This window comes from Cucurbita moschata, unplaced genomic scaffold, assembly GCF_002738365.1.
Source record: "Cucurbita moschata cultivar Rifu unplaced genomic scaffold, Cmos_1.0 Cmo_Scf00043, whole genome shotgun sequence".
Lineage (NCBI taxonomy): Eukaryota > Viridiplantae > Streptophyta > Magnoliopsida > Cucurbitales > Cucurbitaceae > Cucurbita > Cucurbita moschata.
The window spans coordinates 935979-956730 of record NW_019268559.1 but is presented as its reverse complement, the minus strand read 5'-3'; the positions used below and the strand labels follow the sequence as shown (position 1 = coordinate 956730).

Below are 20752 nucleotides of genomic sequence, written 5' to 3'. Positions count from 1 at the left end.
TGAATCATCGATCACCATCGTTAACCACAGATCAAAATATTTACATAATATCCACTAAATTTTAAACTGTATACCTCTCTATTTTCCACATAAAATCATCGACAAAAAGATGGGGTTAATTCAGGACGTTTGGCCGTGTTGACCGATAATCTTCTGGCGTTTGAGAGGAAAAACTTGGGCGAAATCCTGTTCTGCCACCGTGAGATGCCACCCCTCCACCGCATCCAATTCAAGCTGATGAATAATCCCAGAAGCAGCATCGTAAAGCTGCCCATAATCCTCGGGAAGCTCTCCGGAAAGGATTCGACAATTAGGCAGCGGCGGCTTGGCTCTCCGGCGGCCGGCTCCGATGGGCACGTTCCGTAGCGCCCCACCTGCCGTCCAGTACCTTTGACAACCCTTGCAGAAATGTCTGGGCTGATTAACATTGTAATTGTTGAAGTAACAGAATTTGGTGTCCATGCTCTTACATCTAGGACATGGAATTATTTTCTCCGGCCTCTTCATCTCTGGTTGATCGCCACCGCCACCGTCACCACCTTTCTCCGGCTCCTCCTTGATGCTTCTGGTCTGTAAAGTGATGACGGTGCCAAAGAGCTTAATTCCACCAGTGTTGCTACAGTGAACCTCAGCCATATATGATGAAACAGAGAGAGAGCGAGAGAGGGTTTTTGTTTTGTTTTGTTTTGTTTTGTTTTGTTTTGTTTTGTTTTGATGGGTAAATTTGTGCAGAGAAGAGATGTAGGGAAACGGGTTTATATACAGATGGAAGTGATGGAAGTAAAAGTGGTTGATAAAACATGAGAATCAATGGGACTAAACAGACGCCAATTACTGAAATTGGTATGGTGTATCGATCATTTGCTGCATGTCATCATCACGCGCTTCTCTATCAATAAAGAGAAAAAAAAAAAGAAAGAAAGTATCTGAAAAGTAGTTCCTAATCCAAGCACCCATATTGGTTGATCACACTTTTGCTACAAACCCAAAGAGATTTTTTCTTTAAAAAAAGAAAGAAAAAAAAAGAAAGAACTTTTTGTTATTGGAATTTGGCTCTTGATTAGTCTTCCATTCTTTATGAAAGAAAAAGGAAAAGAAGTTTAGGAATAAATGGTGCATCCGGTGTCCTTCTTCTGGTTTAAGTTTCACATAATTCTTTCTTTTTCTTTTTCTTTCTCTTTTTCTCTCTTAGCTTTGGGGGTGAGATTGTTCTTAAAGTTGGTTTGATTCTTAAAGTTGAGAGCTTTGTTGATATATCCATCTTCCAAAAAGCCTGCTTTTTTTTATGGTTGAAACCCAATGGGTGGTGATGAAGTTTTGTTGTTGATATTAAACGTGAAATTTAGTGGTATGGACAAAGTGTTCAAAGTATCTATCTATCTATCTTTATTTCTTTCATATTGGAAATTAAATTATATGATAAGGAAAGAAAGCAGGTTTTGATATGGGGGATATATTTTTCTTTTAATATACAAGATTCTTCTTTATCTATGTCAACCAGCAAAGCAAGTTTTTATATGCAATAAAAACAACACAAAAAGGCATCCTTTATTTTTGAGTGCTTCTCTTTAATTACTTCAAAGTTGGAGAAAGCTATGCAACACATAACCCTACCATCCCATATTCAAATTTATTAAAATCATAATCTTCTGATCGTTTGATATTAGTCTAGAAGCGATGATCACGACACGAATGATTCAATTTCTGATCATAATCACTAACTCAAAGTCTTAAACACCTTTACCTAAAAACATATCCAAATGACTTTAGATTCTATCGAATAGTCGTAAAGGGTTGAATTTTACCCAACAATCCTTACCAAACACAGTGCTGGTTGGACTTCTCGATCAAATAAGCTCAAATCCATACCATTCCTTGCAAATCTTCTTTTACTTGGCAACTCTATTATTATTATAATTATGGTAAGTTTGGTTTTGTAATTAGGAATTAGGCGTTACTTGGCAACTCTTCTTCTCTTGGATGCTCTCTTCCTGCAACTGTCTAAACAGGCCCAAAACACACCAAGTGGACCACAGCACCAACCAACCAACCATGGCTCGAACAGGCGCTGGGCCAAAAGCCGAAAGGTGGCCCAACTCCGCTTGGGCACGCTTAGATGGTGCCCCAAGTGAGACAGAAATACATATTTTTTATTAATTTATTAGTTTTGTAGAGAGAGAGAAGAAAGCGTGAGTGATGTAAAAATTAGGTCTGAATTTTGATCAGCTGGTTGTACTAATTCAATTATGCATTCATCAGAGAAAGCGACTGAGACTGCGACTGAAAATTGCCAAAAAGGGGCACCAACCACTCTATCTACCTACCCGCCTTGCCTGCCTGCCTGCCTGCCTGCCTGCCTGCCCGCCCGCCCGCCAGCACTGCTCACTGCTCACTGCTCACTTGCTCACCCCACCAATCATATAACTAAGATACTGTGTCCATTCCATTAATCTTATAATTAATTGTGTTCTACAAAAAGAAGGTATTTAATTTATTCCATAATTTGTACAACAAATTGTCAATGATATCATAATGTTCATATAGATCTTATTTGAACTTTTTCAAAGCCTACAACAACAGAATCATCTTACTTACTTTCTTATTAGCTACTCAAGTCCATTTGTAGACACATAACACCAAAAAGAGAATTGCATCTTACAAAGCCACTTCTAATCAATAAAGACTATATAGATCTACACACAAACACTTAGTGGAATATTGAATTATAGGTATGATACATATTTACTTCAAAGTTGTTTAATTGGAATGTGTAATTATATATATATTTATTTATTTTTAATCGAAAATAATAATAATAATAATAATAAAACTTTGTCTTAATTCAACGCTAGCCAGCCATAGGTCCCACTGGCCACGTGTGATTGTGGAATATTAGATAATAGAGGACAAAGTTAGGAGAAAGCTGTCCCACAGTAGATCCTCTCTGATGTATACTTTGCATATATTCATACGCTACATACTCAATTATCATTAATTGAATCTTGTGACATTTCGAGTAAAATATTAATTATCTCGACCTACTAGTTTTAATTTTGTGTTTTATTATTATAATTCATTTTCTACGCACAATTCAAATAATTGGAAGAATCAATTAAAGTTTATATCATAATAACAAAAATTAGGAGACTCATATTTATATAGTGCAATTCAAATCTGAAACATGGGGTTATATCACGATCACTTGGCTCAAGATGGGCCTAACCCTTAAGGCCTTTGCTCACATGGTCGGGCTTGGCGTAGTTGGATTAAGCTTAGCCTCAACCCAATACGTTGGACCATCTGATTCGCAAGGTCTGTTCTTTTAGGGCAACCAAAGACGCGAATATTAAAAAAAAAAAAAAAAAAAAAAAGGGTAGTTCCATTATTCATCGTTAAATTCTGGATTATATTCTAAGATGTGTGAAGGTGAAGAGAGAGATATTAGAATAGGTACTTAGAATCCATGTCTAAACAAAAAAGAAAAAGGGTGCACTTCCAAACAACCACTTAATTGCATCGTACACATAACCTAATGTTTGGACCCATTGTCACGCAGATATGTCTCCCTATTTTGCTCCCATCCCTCTTTTATGTCTCCTCTCCTCCTTTTCCCAACTTTTAAGATCAAAAAACAAATCCAAATAATACCCACTTTCTTCTTCCTCTTCTTGTTCTTCCTGCTCCACTTCTCTGTTTTGTGCTATATTAATTACACTTGTGTGTTACTTAACTGAATTGATTGGAACCAATTACTACAAAATTGGGATATTAAATACAAGTATAGAATATTAAACTTGTCCGTGAATTAGTGTCAACTAGCTTATTAGGGTTAAATGACTGTTCTTAGCGTCCAAAAAAAGAAATATCCAAATTGATTATGAAAACCGACACACTAACTAACCCATTAAAACAAGCTCTACTCATTTAATTTCAAACCCCCTCCAAGATTAATGCAAAAGAAAGCATTGCATTAATTGCGCAAAAAATGATACAAATAGTAATTAATCAAATCAGCTCCCTTAATTACAGCCAGCGATGTAAAACCCTAATGAAAATATAATAAGATTAAATTAGTGAATTATTGATTATATGGTTATAGGAGAAGATCCAGTGCGATGATCTCCACTGACTCGAGGCTGCTCAAATTTAATATATAAGATATTATTGTCTTCGTGCATAATGATTGTATGAGATCAATCTTTACAAAAGTTGATAATTTATTAATAAATCAAAGTTGGTTCATTTATTAATTGAAATGAAAAGAATTAAAGCCTATTATTGCTGTTGGTTTGAATTTTACCAAAACAAGACAATTTCATTCTACAAAAAGAAATAAGTGATTAATTAATTAATTATGCGGTGGAAATTAAATTATAATGATTTTGGCAAAGCCACTGCCAGCTTCCTCCACACATCTGAGGGTGTAATAATGAATGCGAATTTGAAACTGGAGTTGAAAACCGTAATCCTTGAAAAATATATATATTACGTAATCATTTCAATTGCAGAAGAGAGAAAAAAAAAAGGAGGGAACTTTATAAAGTTGGAGTAAATTTATGTTAATGGCGGAGGGGAAGAAAAGAGAGAGAGAGAGAGAGAGGGGAAGAAAAGCAGGTTGAATGGGCCCATGATATGTCCTCTCAAAAGACCCCCAGATGTGATTTTAATCTTTCTTCAATTCTGCATCAACCCAAATTCCTATTTATTTTTTGGGTGTCATTTCATTTAATTTGCTTCCCAAAATTCCTCCTCCATAATCATGTTAGGAGACAGACCAGGAGGTTGTGAAGGCTCGTCATCTCGGTCGGCCACCGTCGATCCACAACAACAGCTGCAGCCTCCGCCACAGCCCACTCAGCCCAGTGCTGTTCCCTTGAGCCGTTACGAGTCGCAGAAGCGACGAGATTGGAACACTTTTGGGCAATATCTAAAAAACCAAACACCCCCAGTGCCGTTATCCCACTGTAACTATAACCATGTTCTTGAATTTCTTCGATACCTGGATCAGTTTGGAAAAACAAGGGTTCACTCACATGGGTGTGTGTTTTTCGGGCAGCCCGACCCGCCTGCTCCCTGCCCTTGCCCATTGAAACAGGCTTGGGGCAGTCTGGATGCCCTGATCGGCCGACTCCGTGCCGCCTACGAGGAGAGTGGAGGTTCCCCAGAGGTGAACCCTTTTGGAAATGGAGCCATTCGGATGTATCTACGAGAGGTGAAGGATTGTCAAGCGAAGGCCAGAGGAATTCCGTACAAGAAGAAGAAGAAGAAGAAGAGGAATCAGATTATTAAGGGCAACGATAATAATGACACCAACGCTGCTTTGACCCAGATGGCTTGATCCTTCCTTCATCCATTTCCATGGTGATTATAATTCTTCCTTCATCCATTTTTTTGTTCTTTTAATGTCATGTCATCATCCATTTGAAATATAATTCGAAAACCCATGCTTTGAATCATGATAGAAATATATATATATATATATTTAAGAAGATGGGTTGATTGGGAAATCATGATCGGATAAGTGCATTAAAAAAAAAAAAAAAAAAAACCCTAATTTGAGGATGCTTCTGAAAACCCTAATTTGCACCATACACCATTATTTAGAAAGGGAAAAAAGAAATGTGAAAACAGATGTTCATCTTTTTACCCTTTCTGATGCCATCAGAAATAGAGCTTTGATTGGTGTGCCATTCATTCACACCCTCTCTCTCTCTCTCATCAAATCAACCAAAACCACACTGTTTATTTAATATTTCAAACTAAAATGTTTACTTTTCAATAGATTTGGCCCTTTTCTGATTCTATTCGATTTTGTGCTCCCCATGCATGGGCATCCATCATCATCATCATTACCATCCAATGTCATGTTCACATGTAATCTAATTACCTACCTAATGCTTTTTTAATTTTATATATGTATCATTAGACTATAGTTGATATTAATTCAGGATAGTTTGATTGCTAATTTCAAATGGATGAAATTTTGAAGTAATTAATGAGGTTTAAGATAGTGTGTTTGATTAATTAGCTCAATAATTTTCAAATTTCAAATCAATTAAAAATTCTATCTTTAGCTCTTCATTTATGTAGCTCAACCTACACTCTTCAGTACTATTTTCCCCATTCATGCAGGAATCCAAAACAAATAATTCAATTTTTTGAAAATTGTGATTTCTTTTACAAATTTCAAAGAAAAAAAAAAAAACCCCAAGTTTTTATTTTGAATTTTATTCGTAAAAGGTAGATAATAATAATAAAAAATATAGATATTTTTAGTTGTGGATTATAATAAACCCTTAATTGCATTATATATAATGCGCCACACTGAGATTTCCGTAAATCATATAGGTTTATAATATTAATACCATTTCTTTTTGCTGTCACATATGCCCCCACAAACTTATACTAAATGAATATTTGTTGTAATTGCAGGAAGTGAAAGGAAGATGGGTGTGAGGAGGAAGGGAAGAAGTGGAGAAGAAGAATTGCAATATTGGTTGTGAAGAAGAGGGTGAATTGTGGTTTTGAATAATCTTATCTTAGATGGCCCTTCTTCTTCATCATTCTACATATTTTACCAATCTCAATCTCAATGTCAATGTCAATGTCAATGTCACACAATATTATGTTACCCATCTTCTTTCCATTAAGGTAAACACAACAATTTTCTGTTTACTGTCTTTTCATTTTCAAACTAGAACATCAAGAATTTATCTTTTCATTGCATATATATATATATAGATTGAGATGCAGCTGCAGCTGGAGGTTGAACATTGTCTCCTAGTCCTTGTCCCATGATAGTTGTTGTATTTTGTTGTTATTTGTTTTTGGGTTCTTGCCCATTAGTTCTGTTTTGACTACTACTCCTTCAATTCAATCGTTTACACAAAAATAGGGGCATAAAACACACTACTTGCTGAATTTGTGGAATGTATTCTGTTTATTTAATGAAAGAAATATACCATTTGGAACGAAAAAAAGATGAAAATGTAAATTGTTTCCCGTTTTTGGAGGCGTGGGGAAGAATAATATCTGTGTGTCCCGACATAGATCCTGTATTTAGAGGAATTGAAGTCGAAGTCCATAACAATCCAAGCTTTGATACCGTTAATGGCGAGGATTTTGAAAGGGTGGGAAGCGACAGGGGGAATGGGGCGTGGGATCGTGTCTTTGAAGAGGCAAGGGGAATTAATTGGCTGACGAGGTTGGAAGTCAGGTATGAAAGTGCATTTTCTGGACAAAAGGAAAATCCACTGGAAAAGGTTGGGAAGTGGGTGTGTGTGTGTGTGTGTATGTCAGCAAAGGAGTTGGTGGGTTAGGCTTCATGAGGGACTTCAAAGTTTTCAACTTGGCAAAGCATGGCTGGTATCTGGTGATAAATCTTATTATGCCCACTGCGTATAGCCAAGCTTTGGTGACATTATTGTCTTTCTAATGTAAGTGCGCTGTCTGTGGGCAGGGGCTTGTGGACTTCGATCAATTACTGGGATTGATGGGGTGTTGGAGATTCATTGTGGGTACACCAAAGAATCTATATAGCCAATTCGGAAGCTGACAGAGGACAGTGGAAGGCGTCGGAGGTAAGGTCTTGGAAGCTGAATGCTGATGAGGGTTGGATCGTTAAGACATTGGAACGGGCGACCATTGCTAGGAGGTTGCAAATACATTCATCGTACTTGGGCGGTTAACTTGCTCCAAGCCAAAGCCTTTCTCGGAAAAAAGATATCACTAGCCCCACAAAAAAGAGTATTATATGTAAGAAAAGATCCTTAGTACCCGATACTAATAATCCTATTAACTCATATTTTATTTAGATATTTATATATTTTAGAAATAAAAATTTAGATATCTTAATGATAAATCTAGAAGATCAAATCTCTCAATAATATGGAGTGGGTGAATATTTCAATATAATATCTACTAGGGTGAACTTAGATCTCAATAATATCTACTAGTGATGATAATATTTACTAGGGTGAACTTGGGCTTGGACTGAGATCTCAATCTACTAGGGTAAACTTGGACTGAATCTCAACAATATCTAGTCCAAGTAACTTGGACTGAGATCTCAACAATATCTAGTCCAAGTAACTTGGACTGAGATCTCAATAATATCTGATGAACATGGACTGAGATCTCAATAATATCTGATGAACATGGACTGAGATCTCAATAATATCTACTAACAGTAAATTTAAATGTTACAAATGGTATATCTACTAGTAGTGAAACATTCATTCTAAAGTGTGAAAACCTCTCCCCCTAACATAAGCTACTAGTGGTGAAACATTTCTTAAAAGTGTGAAAACCTCTCCCCTAACATAAGCGTTTTTAAACATGGAGAAAAAACCCGGAACTAAAAGCACATAGACATCAGAAAGAAAAGTCCAAAAGGGATAATAGCTATAACGGTGGGCAGTTACAATATCAATTTGTGTTTAATTTATCCCAGTTTTAAAATAAGACGAAGGTATTCCCATTATTTTTTTAGAACAGTCAGTGTGGGGGTATGGGGAGGGGGCATTCAATTCAGCACTAATTAGAATGGCAAGTTCTTGAAGACTAAACTATTAGCTTTAAGTATACAGAAATAGAATAAAACAATACAACAATACAACAATAAATGTAGTACAAGTTAATTGAAGCAAAAGGAAGGAATGGTGACTACAATATCACAATATCATTTTAAAAGAAGAAAAAACTGATAAGATTACAGCTAACTCGAATACATTTAGACTAAATAAAGGTCCAGACTCCTTCCAAATTCAGGTTCTTTTTCTATTCAATTAGACAAAAGGAAAAAAAAAAAAAAAAAAAAAAAAAAAAAAAAAAAAAAAAAGAGCTAAGAACAATAAGAATATTGAAATAGGTCTAACAATCTGTCTGCCTTAGCGGTTCACTTATACCCATATCAGCTGCAATAATATGTACTTGGAGAAGGGCGAGACAAAGGTGGAAGCTCTTCCAACACAACGTTGGACTATCAAATGTCGCTAACCATAGATGTCTGCAAAAACAGCCACAAGATGTACGGAAATCAGAAACAAATAACACATTATGCCAAACTAAGAATTCCATGCATACACAAATGTATTGTTAATGAACATTAGAAAGAATGGAACTTGTAATCTCATGAGATATTTTAAACCCTTCTTCTTCACCTTTCTTCTCGTGACCACCCCCCCCACAATGCACTACAGAGTTCATCAAACTGAGTTTGAGGCATCTAGAACTGTTTCCAATTGGGAAAGAAAAAATCATTGAAGTTTGTCGACCCATGAGTGTCCCAAGGGGTTCAGATTCAAGACAATAAGATTGGATATTTTTACGGATTCTACCAGGACAGACAGACAGACAGAACATTGATATCATTTTATCCAACAAGTTTATACAGGAAGATAACTCGCAAGATATTTGGCAGCATTCATAGTTACGAACCCAAATATAAGTTAACAAAAATGAAAAAGAAAGAAGGACGTTAAATTATTCATCAAGCATGCCAATTCCAATTCCTCGTCTTGGATAAGTAACAAATTATATTCAAGCAAAGAAGAATATGCAAGGGACAAGATAACATCAAAAGGGAGTGGGGCCATAATAAGCTAAAAGGCTTACGGTTAGCAAGAACAATGGAACATGCAAGTACTAAGTGATCATCACCCTCCTATAAACTTCTCCTACTTCTTGTGTCCAAGATTTTATAAAAATTTGAAACCGAGCATTACAGACTACTTTCCCTGTGCCAAATCTGTTTTGTCTCTTGTATAACAAAGAATGTTTTCCCTCGGTCTCTAAACATGCTACAATCACTAAAAGCTTCAAATATTAAAATGACTACAGCATCAAACCGCACGTGACTTAACGAGTGAATCACAATACGAATGTTCAGCTAATTTTACACACTAGTACTGTATACAAGTTGCTGCTTACTAGCCTGCAATGTGAACTTTATGATACCAAATGTTCCCATCACTACAATCTTAACCAGTAGAAGAACACTAAAGATGAGAATTGGAAAATCAGCAGTTTGATCTGCTGCCAATTTTGAGTTCCTAGTATAAACAATTGGCAGAAATTTCTCACTTGGAGAAACTAATGGGTTATTTGCACCCTTACCTACCTAATCAACTCCTAAAGTACCAGATTATAATTGGATAAACGAGAAGATCAGGTGAAGGACATGCGCTGTAGAAGGATGAAAGATGGATTGATAGATAAAGACAAGCAGTTCAAAATCTCCTCAATCTAGTTAGCGAAGTTTGTTCGGTTAATTGGTTAACTATGGAAAATTGAGTTCATGGATGATTTCCCCAAATCAACGGTCCACCCCTTGCAAATACTTGAACAGCGAATTAGGGGAAACTAAAAGCAAAAGTAAATAACGAAAAGTCTAACCTCTTCAAAAAAGACCATAACTATTAGACATCATCATTAAAAGGGTATATGTCTTGAAAGGGTTTGATCCTAATGCAAGTGGAAACAACGCTCATAAAACTCCAGAAGTTGACTCTACTATGTCTCGAGAATCACGTAAAGGAAACAAAAAGAGCCCGAGTGAGCTTCGAACAATCGATTCCTTCTAAGCAGACGCCATACTGTGACATTGTAGGAGCAAACGTGCAGAACAACAAATCCTAGCAATCTCATGCATATTCTGAAAGGTTCAAACTCCAAAGGTAGGTATGCAATAAGAAATAAGAAATAAGAAATTGCAGCTCCTTCATCTTAAAATAATACCCATCAAGCGTACCTCTAATCCTTCACACACTAAACCAAACATATTAAAGAAGTAGAAACGAGTAGTGGTGAATGCAATTACATTTGTATTAACACTTAAAAGGAAGTTGATTTTTAAAACAAATGAATGGGAAATTGTACATTTAAGAGAGTAACCCCCAACCCACAAATAAAGAAAGGTAAGAAATTTTGGTTACCATTGGAACCTGATTTCTTCCCACGCTTGATCCTCTCGAGTTGAACTTGAGTTTCCGTGAACATCTGCATTCGCTGCACCTCCAAGTCCTTTGCAAACTGCATTCTCTGCTTCTCTAATTCCACCATCTGCCTTAACTTCTCTGCTTCCACCCTTTCATACATCTTCCCAAATCTCTCTATTGCTTCGGCCAACCTTCTCATACCCCCTCCTTCTCCCTCCTCCTCCTCCTCTATACCCCTCTCCTCCGCATCTGCTTCCGCCTCCTCCTCCTCTTCCTCCTCCTCTTCCTCTTCCTCTTCCTCCTCTGCTTCTGTAGCAGCTGCTGCTGCAGCCATAGCCGAATAATTCCTGCGAAAATGCCCCCCATCCACCACTGCCAATGGCCGCTTCTGCGGAATCGCCACAGAAACCGCATTTGCAGTCCCCGAAGGCGGCGCCTTCCGGTAGGAAAGAGGACGCACCATCGGCGGAGATGGAGACATGGAGGTGGATGGCTTTTTAAGAGAAACATTAGATCCGATAAGAACATCGAGGCGATCGTAAAAGGGCCAAGAGGAGGTTAGGGATCCGTTGGAAGCGGAAACTCTAGCCTTCTCGTTCTTGTACTTCTTCTTAATGGTATCGATTCGGTTTTTGCACTGGACATCAGTACGGTGAGTCTTCTTGGAGTGACCATGGAGGGCATTGACGGCTTCAGCCACATCCTGCCAATCCTTTTGACGGAGATTCCCCCGGTTGAGCTCGACAAAACGGCGACCCCAAAAGTCGATGAGAGTGGAGGTAGCCTCCTGGCTCCAGCAGTCTTCACGAACGGGTATGGGTCGGGAGTGGCCAGACGACGGTGTCAAGGAATCTGTCATGTCGCCCATCGAGAGCGGCAGCGGAAATAGAAATATCGTAGGTGACCGACGATCGGAGATAAGAGATGTAAGGGATTAGATCGGGATGGGGATGGGGCTGGAGGAGAGAGGAAAATGGTAGGGTTAAGCAGGGAAGGGTTAAGGGTTGAGGTTAAAGAAGTTGCGTCGGCGACGAAGTGCCGGACGCGTGAGCCGAATGCGTCGGGGGGAGAGTGAGTAATACGGTACGGTCGAGCCGTTGATGTCGCCATTCCGGGAGAGAGGGGGAGCCGTGTCGCATCAATGGCTTAGGTTGCGTCACGGTTGAGATTGACGGTGAGGTACCGGCTCGGCTCGGGTTGGCTCGGGTTGATGGAATCATATTGCTGAATCGAATTGAATTCAATCATGGACAAAGACATGTAAACCTGCGTCAGTACAACTATTTGGATCTTGGAGGGTTTGGTTTGGTTGGGTTTGGTTGGTTCGGTCCGATGTGGGTGACAAAAGGTGGGGTCACCGTTCTGTAACCCGCACCCCATCCCAACTTCTCGAATTAACCTTCTTCTCCATCGCAGGTCATGAAGTTCCGGTTGGGCCTGGACTGGACCTTCCTTTGCTTTTGACCCAACTCCCACCCGATCCTTATTTTGACCCGACTTTATCAAACTTCCCGCTGAGGACTATTTTTTACCCTTAAAATATAACTACCAAAAACATTTTTGGATAAGAAAATCCATTTTCTTTATTTCTATAATTAATTTTTAAAAAACGCTAAAAGGCTCCGATTAGTCCACAACGAGAATGGGCCTATATATTTTACGAGCCCAGGCCCAGTTAATGCCACTTTTACTAACCCAGGCCCATTTTACGAGCCCAGGCCCAGTTAATGCCACTATTACGAATCCAGGCCCAGTTATGCCACTTTTACGAGTCCAGGCCCAGCTAATGCCACTTTTACTAGCCCAGGCCCAGTTAATGCCACTTTTACGAGCCCAGGCCCAGACAATGCTACTTTTACAAGCCCAGGCCCAGTTAATGCCACTTTTACGAGCCCAGGCCCAGACAATGCTACTTTTACTAGCCCAGGCCCAGTTAATGCCACTTTTACGAGCCCAGGCCCAGTTAATGCCACTTTTACGAGCCCAGGCCCAGTTAATGCCACTTTTACGAGCCCAGGCCCATTTAATGCCACTTTTACGAGCCCAGGCCCAGTTAATGCCACTTTTACGAGCCCAGGCCCAGTTAATGTAATTTCTGGTAGATAAAGATGCATAGATTCCAACAAATCCAGAGAGAGAGAGAGCTTAGCTTATTCCTGAACTTCTACACCTTCAATCATGCCCGTCTTTAAAACCCCCTTCAATGGCTACTCTGTCAAGTTCAGCCCCTTTTACGAGTCCCGTATCGCCGTCGCCACTGCCCAAAATTTTGGAATCCTCGGCAATGGTCGCCTTCACGTCCTCGATCTCAATCCCGCCGGCCCCATCTCCGAGCACATCGCCTTTGACACCGCCGACGGAGTCTACGACGTCTCTTGGTCCGAATCTCACGACTCCCTTCTTGTCGCCGCCGTTGCCGATGGCTCTGTCAAGCTCTATGACCTCGCTCTTCCTCCCACATCTAATCCCATTCGATCCTTCCACGAACATACTCGTGAGGTTCACTCTGCTGACTACAACCCTGTTCGTCGCGACTCCTTTTTGACTTCCTCTTGGGACGATACCAGCAAGCTCTGGACCCTTGACCGTCCCACCAGCGTCCGAACCTTCAAAGAGCATGCCTATTGCGTCTATTCTTCGGTATGGAACCCTCGCCACGGCGATGTGTTCGCTTCAGCCTCTGGCGATTGCACCGTACGCATCTGGGATGTGCGTGAACCAGCCTCCACCATGATAATTCCAGCTCATGATTTCGAAGTCCTATCTTGCGATTGGAATAAGTACGACGATTGTTGTATTGCTACGGCTTCGGTCGATAAATCGATTAGGGTATGGGATGTGAGGAGCTACAGGACCCCGGTTTCAGTTTTGAATGGGCATGGATATGCAGTTAGGAAAGTGAAATTCTCCCCGCATCGGCAGGGTTTGCTAGCGTCCTGCTCGTACGATATGACTGTGTGTTTGTGGGATTACATGATGGAGGATGCTCTTGTTGGGAGATATGATCATCACACTGAATTCGCCGTCGGAATTGATATGAGCGTGCTTGTCGAGGGGCTGCTTGCTAGCACTGGATGGGACGAACATGTTTTTGTATGGCAGCATGGGACTGATCCAAGAGCCCCCTGAGAAAGGAAAGATTTTGCTACTTCTGAAGAATTTATGAATTTTATCATGTTACAGTCCATAGATTTTAAGTGAATAAGTCATTTTAGTGTTACAAAAAATGAAAATGCACTACTTGTTGGCAGAATGTATGTTCGTTCAAGATTGAACCGAATGTATTATTATAGTCATTTTCTTTGTTCAAGATTGAATATAAGCTTCTTTTTCTCTGGAACTTCTATTCCTTGGGCCTAGTCTTTTACGCCATCTCTGACATTGTGAAGGGATTAGTATGTGACGGTGAGTATATTCCATAGTTTTTAAGTCCTATTATCTTCCTGCTACAGTAGTAAGTGAACTTTGCCTTTTCGTGAGGCTCCTCTTTTGTGGCCATCTTATTTGCTCTAGGGTCGTTGCCCTGTAGAGATTATATTGACTGTACTCCTAGGTTGCTTGATTTCCATGCTTGTCTGAACATGAGGTAGACAACCTACATGGATGCCAACTTGAAATTTCTGGTATAAATCATTGGGTACATCATTTCAGCTGGAGGAGGGATCAGGACAAGAAAGTTAGAATAGGAGCTTAGCTGTATTCGGGCTATTCTAGAACAAGATAGGCAATTCACTGGTTACTGGTTGTAAAATCACCAACTAGACCAGCTGTTTTAGATACGTCCCGTGTTTATCTACTTACGTCAGTGTATCCATGTGTGTCATATAATTGCGATCATTAGATACGTCCCGTTTTTGGCATTTCCTAATCCATGGAAACCAAATTTGTGAACCGTTTTTGGCATTTCCTAATCCATGGAAACCAGATTTGTGAACTGTAGATGCATGATGTAGGAAATCTTGTATCTGTGAGCATGACTCAATTAGTTAAGACATGTTGTTGAACTCTCAATAATTGTGCAACTGCACCCTGCCTGTTTGAATCCAGAATGGTATTCATCTTGATTCTTAGATTGTGTCTGGAACATGTCACTGTAACTATACTGCAGACACTTGCATATGCGTATGAATACCATCTTTAGATCAAATCATCCTATTGAAACTCCCTTCTGTATAGTATCATTTGAGGAACTTGATGCATTTCGACACTGACGTGTGCCTAAAAAGATACTTGGGATAAAAAATTTCATTCAACGGTCTAACCTTCTGGTCTGTTTTGTATACTTTGATTGACTGTTGTTTCTGGTTACATCGAGTCTTGATAAGTGGACTGCAGGCAGACTTTTGTGATAGGAGGAAACCGCTATCCTGTAAAGATGTGTAAAATTCTAGAATATGAAACTGCGAAATGTTTCTTGCAGAAAGGAATGGTTCCTGGCATGCAGGATACTGGGAAGAGCTCTGCAGAAATTTGTTGGGAACCTCAATCTTGTTACACAGCAGTCAGCAGAAAGGATAGAGAGAAACTGTGCAACCCAACAGGCTTGCCATTGCATGTCTCATGCTGGCTCATGAACGCCCTTGCTTCACTCACAGTTCCATCAGTTGTTAACTGGAAGAGCACTAAGCCATCTAGTCAGTGAGCCATTAGTCATTACCCCTTGCGCTTTTCCCTGCCTCTCATCTTGTCTGTCTCGATTCTCTGTGGCCTATAGTTCTAATTCTAGTCGAACTTGAAAAACTTGTTCCAAGGGTGTACTGAGATCTGATTAAATCATCAATCTTTTGATTCAATACATTCTTCTTTTCCTATTTTTTTAATTTCATGCCTAGTTTCTTAAAATGTCAATTTTAAGAGGCTTGAAAGGAGCGAGGAGGGCCTACATATGTGCCATATATTTTGTCCCGTAGAGGCCATCACACTTTTTTTTTAAAAGAGATTGCTTTATTGATGGAACACACAAATGTAAGAGATTACTTTATCGATGGAACACACCAATGGAGATGGCTACATTAGGAACAAATTACAAATCTATGATTTCGATTCTCTATAAAGGACCAGAAATGTCTTGCTTACGTACCATTGGGAAGTGCATTAACATAAATACGGCAATAAGAAGAGGTAATACAAAAGTGTGTAAACTATAGAAACGAGTCAAGTCTATCTCTAGCAGATATTATTCTTTTTGGATTTTTCCTCTCAGGGCTTCCCCTCAAAGTTTTTCGTCTATTAGGAAGAAGTTTTCACACTTTTATAAAAAAATGTTTAGTTCCCCCACTCCAACCGATGTGAGATCTCACAATCCACCCACCTTTGGGGTTAGCAACCTTGCCGGCACATGTTTCTCCTTGGAGGTGGGATCTCGCTATAATAGAGTCATTATAATCAGCAGAGCAAAACAAGTTAGATCGAGAGGACCAAGAGGCCGCTAGAATGCAAATATCTTCCTTTAACGTGGATTTTAATGGCCCTTCGTTTGTCCGTCCATGATTCTACTAAGAGGAGGTTTCTTTTTTATTGCGAACAAGTTATCTAATATCAGTGTGACAGAAAGATTCAAAACTGCAAATGCCATGCCACTGGCACTGGCTTCTCTTCTTGAGCTGTAAGGTTAGCATCTAGAGGGCTCTTACATGTCCTCATTCTTGTTCAATGCAGCGTTTTCTATGTATCTCAACAGTAGGGGGGGTGGGAAAACAATAAAAGCAGACAAAGAGACAAATGCATAAAGAGAAAGCGAATGGGGCATGGCATTGTCGCAGGTAATCTACTGATGGGGGCAACTCAATGGATCCCATATTGATGAAGTTCAGCTCGTGGATGACGTAGGAGGTCTGCAGAATTATTAAAGTGAAGAATATGCAATGAGTTACATTATGAGTGTTGTTTGTCTGCCATACATGCAATGAATGCCAAAACTCAAAATGAATTCAAACCCAAACGGCTGCAAAAGTTCTTCCCTTTTTTTCTCTCTGTCCCTCAAACTATTATTGGGTACAATTATCATGGCCAGCTGATTTTGCAATAGGAGACCACATTGTTATTATCATCATCATCATCATCTTCTCTGCAACTCAACCAACAACTTCACTTCACTTCACTTCTCTATCCTTATGGCTTTGTGTATAATATGTGTATATGACATCACACAGGTAGCATTCAAGAAAGGGAAAGTTCAGTGGTGATTTCTTTATTACTATTACTCTTTGTGTGGCTCAATCCCAGCTGCAACTCTGGCTCCCATTCCTCTCTCAACTTTCTTATCTTTCCATGACTTCCCGTTGGATCATTCATTCTTCTCATCTTCCACGCCCTTTCTCCTAAGCTACTCCATCTACCCTTTTGCTCCAAAACTTGGCTACATCCAAATACCAAACGGATAAACAAGCAAGAGAAAGTACATTCAAAAGTTTAAAAGTGCCGATACCTGTAAGGCCTGCCATGATAGGGTGCAAAAAGTGTTGTTCTAGCAGTTCCAAAGTGGGAATGGAGATGCCTTGTGAGTACTGGATGGCAGCAAGAATGGCGGGTTGGTTGTTGGAGCAATAAGCTCATGATGCCATTATTACTGCTATTGAAGTATCCTCCATGCCCATGCATCACCCCATTGCATGCTTCTCCTATAACTATTACATACAAAAACAAAACTTTTGAAAAACCCTAAATCCGTAAAGATATGAGCTTTGTTAAATAAAACCCTAATCTGTACCTTGCCCAGTTTGGTCAAGCTTCTTACTTCGATACATCTGAAAAGGCAATGCGTGTGTGGGTAATTAGGGTTAGGGAAAGTGAAAACTCATAAAAAGTTTTGATTTTTACAGTACCTGTAAATGGCTCTTGACATGGGCAATGCTTAGTCCTTTCACATTCATCAGCTGAAGAACCAACTTGGGTGTTGCTCCTACAATTAACACAAAGATTTGAACTTTATAACTATTTTGGATTAAGAGACTAAATTTACACAAACCCTTTTGAAATTGTTGAAAGAAGAGAAAGATTAATACTCTCTTGGCCACCAAGCCTTTCAACAGCATTCACAAAATTGAGATGAAGCTCAGGAGTCCAACGTAGACGAGGCACTTTTGATCTAACATACTGTCTCACTGTTGTCCTCCTTGCATTTTCTTCTCTTGATGAGTTATTAGCATTCTGAATTGAAGTGCTTCCATATTTTTTTCTCTCTTCATTTTGCTCAACTATTACATTAGTGTCATCATCACCATCTTCAACTTCAACCCTTGCCTCTTCATTCAAATCAATCAATGAGCATTTTCTTGATGACAATGGATCGAACTTCTCTTCGGCTCGGCTCGCGCGCCTTTCATCGGTCCCGTCCCGCTTCCGTCGATCTCGAAAATTCAATAATAGATTGCTGCAATACTGACAAGAAAAGGGTCTAAAAGGGTAAGATTTTAAGGGGAAAAGGATCATGATTCAGATCATCTACATAAACATATCAAGAACTGTTTTAAGTATAGAAATTAGGTCTCTTCCATTAAACCTAAAAGCATAAGGTAATAAACAACTTAATCATTTTTTAAAATCTATTTACAAATAAAGCTATGAATATCATGAATTAAAAGAAAGATAAAAATATATATATACAAACCATGAATAGAAGATGATGAGATTGAGCTTGAATAGCTCAAGTTTATGTTCCTCTTGAAAAGGTAATTGAAGAATGAATCAACAAACTTGAAGTCCCCGATCTAAAAGGCTGATTCCCACTTCAAATAATCAACAAAGCTCCACTCCAGTTCATTGATTGGATCAAACTGATGTTTATATTGAGAAAGAGAGAGTTTTGATGATCTGTGAGTTAGGCTTGTTTTTAAAGCAGCAGGTATCATGATTTCATAAGCTATATATTCTTGGACTTTTATTCATGCAAAAACGTAAGAAGCTGACCTTTTTTTTTTTTTTTTTTTTTTTTTTTTTTTTTTTTTCTTTTTGGATATCTCTCCCTCCCCACTTGTGGTTGTAATAATAATCCAATAATGCTAACCAATGGGATTTAATTTCCACAAAAACTGTTGGGAAATATTCATGTGACTGTCCCGCTCTCACCTTAATTGACTGAGTACCTCTGAGCTACAAAGTTGCTCAAATGAACAGAGTAGATTAGATATCCAAACACTCCATATACCCACCATTTTCAATGCCTTCCTACCCAAATTTGGACTTCTTTCACTCTTTTATAACCTCAACAATTGCAAAATGCAGCAAACACAAAAAACTCATGTTTTTTTTACTCCATTTCTTCACAAACTCGTTTCTTCTTTACATGAATATCAAAAACAAAAACATAAAAACAAACCCTTTTGTTGTTTGAACACGTATGTGTATAATAAATAAGGCAAGCCTTATTTATTGGGTTCGTGTGGGTGTGTGAAAGGCAACAATTAAAAAGTACCAACTCCCTTAGCAACAAAAACCTCATAAATTTCTAAAGAATAATTAAAGGTATGCTCTATATGTATAGCAACCCCACACCTATGTCTCCAACCTCCCTAATTCCATTAACAATTCTATGAAATTCTTGCGTTACCATCACACATTTACATGGATCTCATTCATTCCCATAACTCCCTTTGGTTTAGTCTTGCAAGAATCAAAATGGGTAGACTCTATTAAGAGTATATTACAATGATTAAACATATTATAATGGAAGACCCTTTTGGATATAACCGTGATTGAATGAGGTATTATCGGTTAAATAAGAAGCTGATAGAAGGGAGCATGGGTTGATTACCTACCCAATTGACTAATAATTATACTCACTTGTTTGTAGGGTAATAATTGGAGGGGAAATAGAAGTAAATGGGTCCATAATTTAATTCTGGTGCAACTATTCTTTACATAATGCTGCAGAATAGCATTATTTATGCTAGTGTGTAGCACCATAATGCTATTTACATATGTATATCTGTAAGAGAATTGGTAGGGTGTGAGGTGAATTATAGGTAGCATGTGGGTTCTACTTTTTGCGTAAGAAAACACATTAATCCTTCATAATTTTAAACTCGAATCCAAAACCATATGGGATCCTTATGATGAGGAGGTGTTATTTAATATAACATGTGATTTGTTTGGTTAGAAGTTAGCCAAAGATTTATTGGTTATAAGTGTGGAGGCCTTTACTAAGAATTAGTATGGCTAAGGTTAGCTGAATAATTGGCATTAGGACACTAATCTCAAACTTTCTTTTCTTCTACTTAGTTCAAGGATAATAATGTTTAGAGATTATTTATTTTTTTCTTAGATCATTCAAACCCAATCTTTTATCATTAATTATGTCTTTGAAATGGTCAAAGTTCACGCGTGTTAGAACAAAAGACCCTACCGTGTGAAAACCTTCCCCTATGTTTTAAAGCCTTGAGGGGAAGCCCGAAAGTGAAAGCTCAAAGAGGACAATATCTGCTCACGGTGGATCTGGGTCGTTACGTTCCACACCCATATAAAGAACCGACGTGGGATCTCACAATCCACCCCCCTCTTCTTCGGGACCTAGCGTTCTCACTGGCACACGTTCCTCTCTTTAATTGATATGGGATCTTACAATCTACTCCCTTCAAGGCCCAGCATCCTCACTGGCACACTGCCTAATGTCTACCCCTTCGGGGCTCAGCATCCTCGCTAGCACACTACCTGGTGTCTGGCTCTGATAGATGACATTTATAACAGCCCAAGCCCACCGCTAGCAGATATTGATCTCTTTGGGTTTTCCCTTCGGTTTCCCCTTCTGGGCTTCCCTTCAAGATTTTTAAAATGTGTGTGCTAGGAAGAGGTTGTCACACCGTTATAAGGAGGCGTTT

The 20752-nt window shown here is 38.9% G+C and overlaps 5 protein-coding genes across 8 annotated transcripts; 2 read left to right on the top strand and 3 right to left on the bottom strand.

Moving 5' to 3' along the window:
• Window positions 1-29: 29 nt before the first annotated feature.
• Window positions 30-12635, bottom strand: LOC111433719 (dof zinc finger protein DOF1.5-like). 2 transcript variants are annotated; one of them, XM_023070881.1, is made up of 2 exons: window positions 12235-12635; window positions 30-706 (listed from the first exon to the last, which is right to left on the bottom strand). In XM_023070881.1, the coding sequence occupies exons 1-2, from the start codon at window positions 12315-12317 to the stop codon at window positions 121-123; spliced, it is 669 nt and encodes a 222-aa protein (XP_022926649.1). In that variant the 5' UTR covers window positions 12318-12635; the 3' UTR covers window positions 30-120. The 2 variants fall into 2 exon arrangements, with proteins under 2 accessions (XP_022926649.1, XP_022926650.1); XM_023070882.1 differs by lacking the exon at window positions 12235-12635 and having other exon boundaries at window positions 30-813.
• LOC111433720 (protein LIGHT-DEPENDENT SHORT HYPOCOTYLS 10-like) lies at window positions 4552-6681 on the top strand. 2 transcript variants are annotated; one of them, XM_023070884.1, is made up of 2 exons: window positions 4552-5361; window positions 6424-6681. In XM_023070884.1, the coding sequence occupies exon 1, from the start codon at window positions 4760-4762 to the stop codon at window positions 5336-5338; it is 579 nt and encodes a 192-aa protein (XP_022926652.1). In that variant the 5' UTR covers window positions 4552-4759; the 3' UTR covers window positions 5339-5361; window positions 6424-6681. The 2 variants fall into 2 exon arrangements, with proteins under 2 accessions (XP_022926652.1, XP_022926651.1); XM_023070883.1 differs by having other exon boundaries at window positions 4555-5361; window positions 6433-6681.
• On the bottom strand, window positions 8798-12241 carry LOC111433718 (trihelix transcription factor ASIL2-like). Its single transcript, XM_023070879.1, has 2 exons — window positions 10935-12241; window positions 8798-9007 (listed from the first exon to the last, which is right to left on the bottom strand). The coding sequence occupies exons 1-2, from the start codon at window positions 11803-11805 to the stop codon at window positions 8994-8996; spliced, it is 885 nt and encodes a 294-aa protein (XP_022926647.1). The 5' UTR covers window positions 11806-12241; the 3' UTR covers window positions 8798-8993.
• Window positions 12636-13026: 391 nt separating the features above from the next.
• On the top strand, window positions 13027-15748 carry LOC111433715 (peroxisome biogenesis protein 7). Its single transcript, XM_023070876.1, has 2 exons — window positions 13027-14342; window positions 15358-15748. Exon 1 carries the CDS (start codon window positions 13116-13118, stop codon window positions 14064-14066), a length of 951 nt encoding a protein of 316 aa, XP_022926644.1. The 5' UTR covers window positions 13027-13115; the 3' UTR covers window positions 14067-14342; window positions 15358-15748.
• A 1034-nt stretch (window positions 15749-16782) lies between these two features.
• LOC111433717 (protein PHOSPHATE STARVATION RESPONSE 3-like) lies at window positions 16783-18754 on the bottom strand. Of its 2 annotated transcripts, none has more exons than XM_023070877.1 (6): window positions 18547-18754; window positions 17942-18317; window positions 17762-17838; window positions 17647-17683; window positions 17365-17563; window positions 16783-17295 (listed from the first exon to the last, which is right to left on the bottom strand). In XM_023070877.1, exons 1-6 carry the CDS (start codon window positions 18547-18549, stop codon window positions 17097-17099), a joined length of 891 nt encoding a protein of 296 aa, XP_022926645.1. In that variant the 5' UTR covers window positions 18550-18754; the 3' UTR covers window positions 16783-17096. The 2 variants fall into 2 exon arrangements, with proteins under 2 accessions (XP_022926645.1, XP_022926646.1); XM_023070878.1 differs by having other exon boundaries at window positions 17186-17290.
• Window positions 18755-20752: the final 1998 nt, after the last annotated feature.

Coding starts and splice junctions, on each gene's coding strand:
- LOC111433718 (XM_023070879.1), bottom strand. CDS start 11,805: ATGGGCGACATGACAGATTCCTTGACACCGTCGTCTGGCCACTCCCGA.
- LOC111433719 (XM_023070881.1), bottom strand. CDS start 12,317: ATGGGGTGCGGGTTACAGAACGGTGACCCCACCTTTTGTCACCCACAT. Junction 707..12,234: donor AAACCCAACCAAACCAAACC/CTCCAAGATCCA, acceptor CCATCAAAACAA/AACAAAACAAAACAAAACAA.
- LOC111433715 (XM_023070876.1), top strand. CDS start 13,116: ATGCCCGTCTTTAAAACCCCCTTCAATGGCTACTCTGTCAAGTTCAGC.
- LOC111433717 (XM_023070877.1), bottom strand. Junction 17,684..17,761: donor ATGTCAAGAGCCATTTACAG/GTACTGTAAAAA, acceptor TTGCCTTTTCAG/ATGTATCGAAGTAAGAAGCT. Junction 17,564..17,646: donor GCTTGACCAAACTGGGCAAG/GTACAGATTAGG, acceptor TGTATGTAATAG/TTATAGGAGAAGCATGCAAT.
- LOC111433720 (XM_023070884.1), top strand. CDS start 4,760: ATGTTAGGAGACAGACCAGGAGGTTGTGAAGGCTCGTCATCTCGGTCG.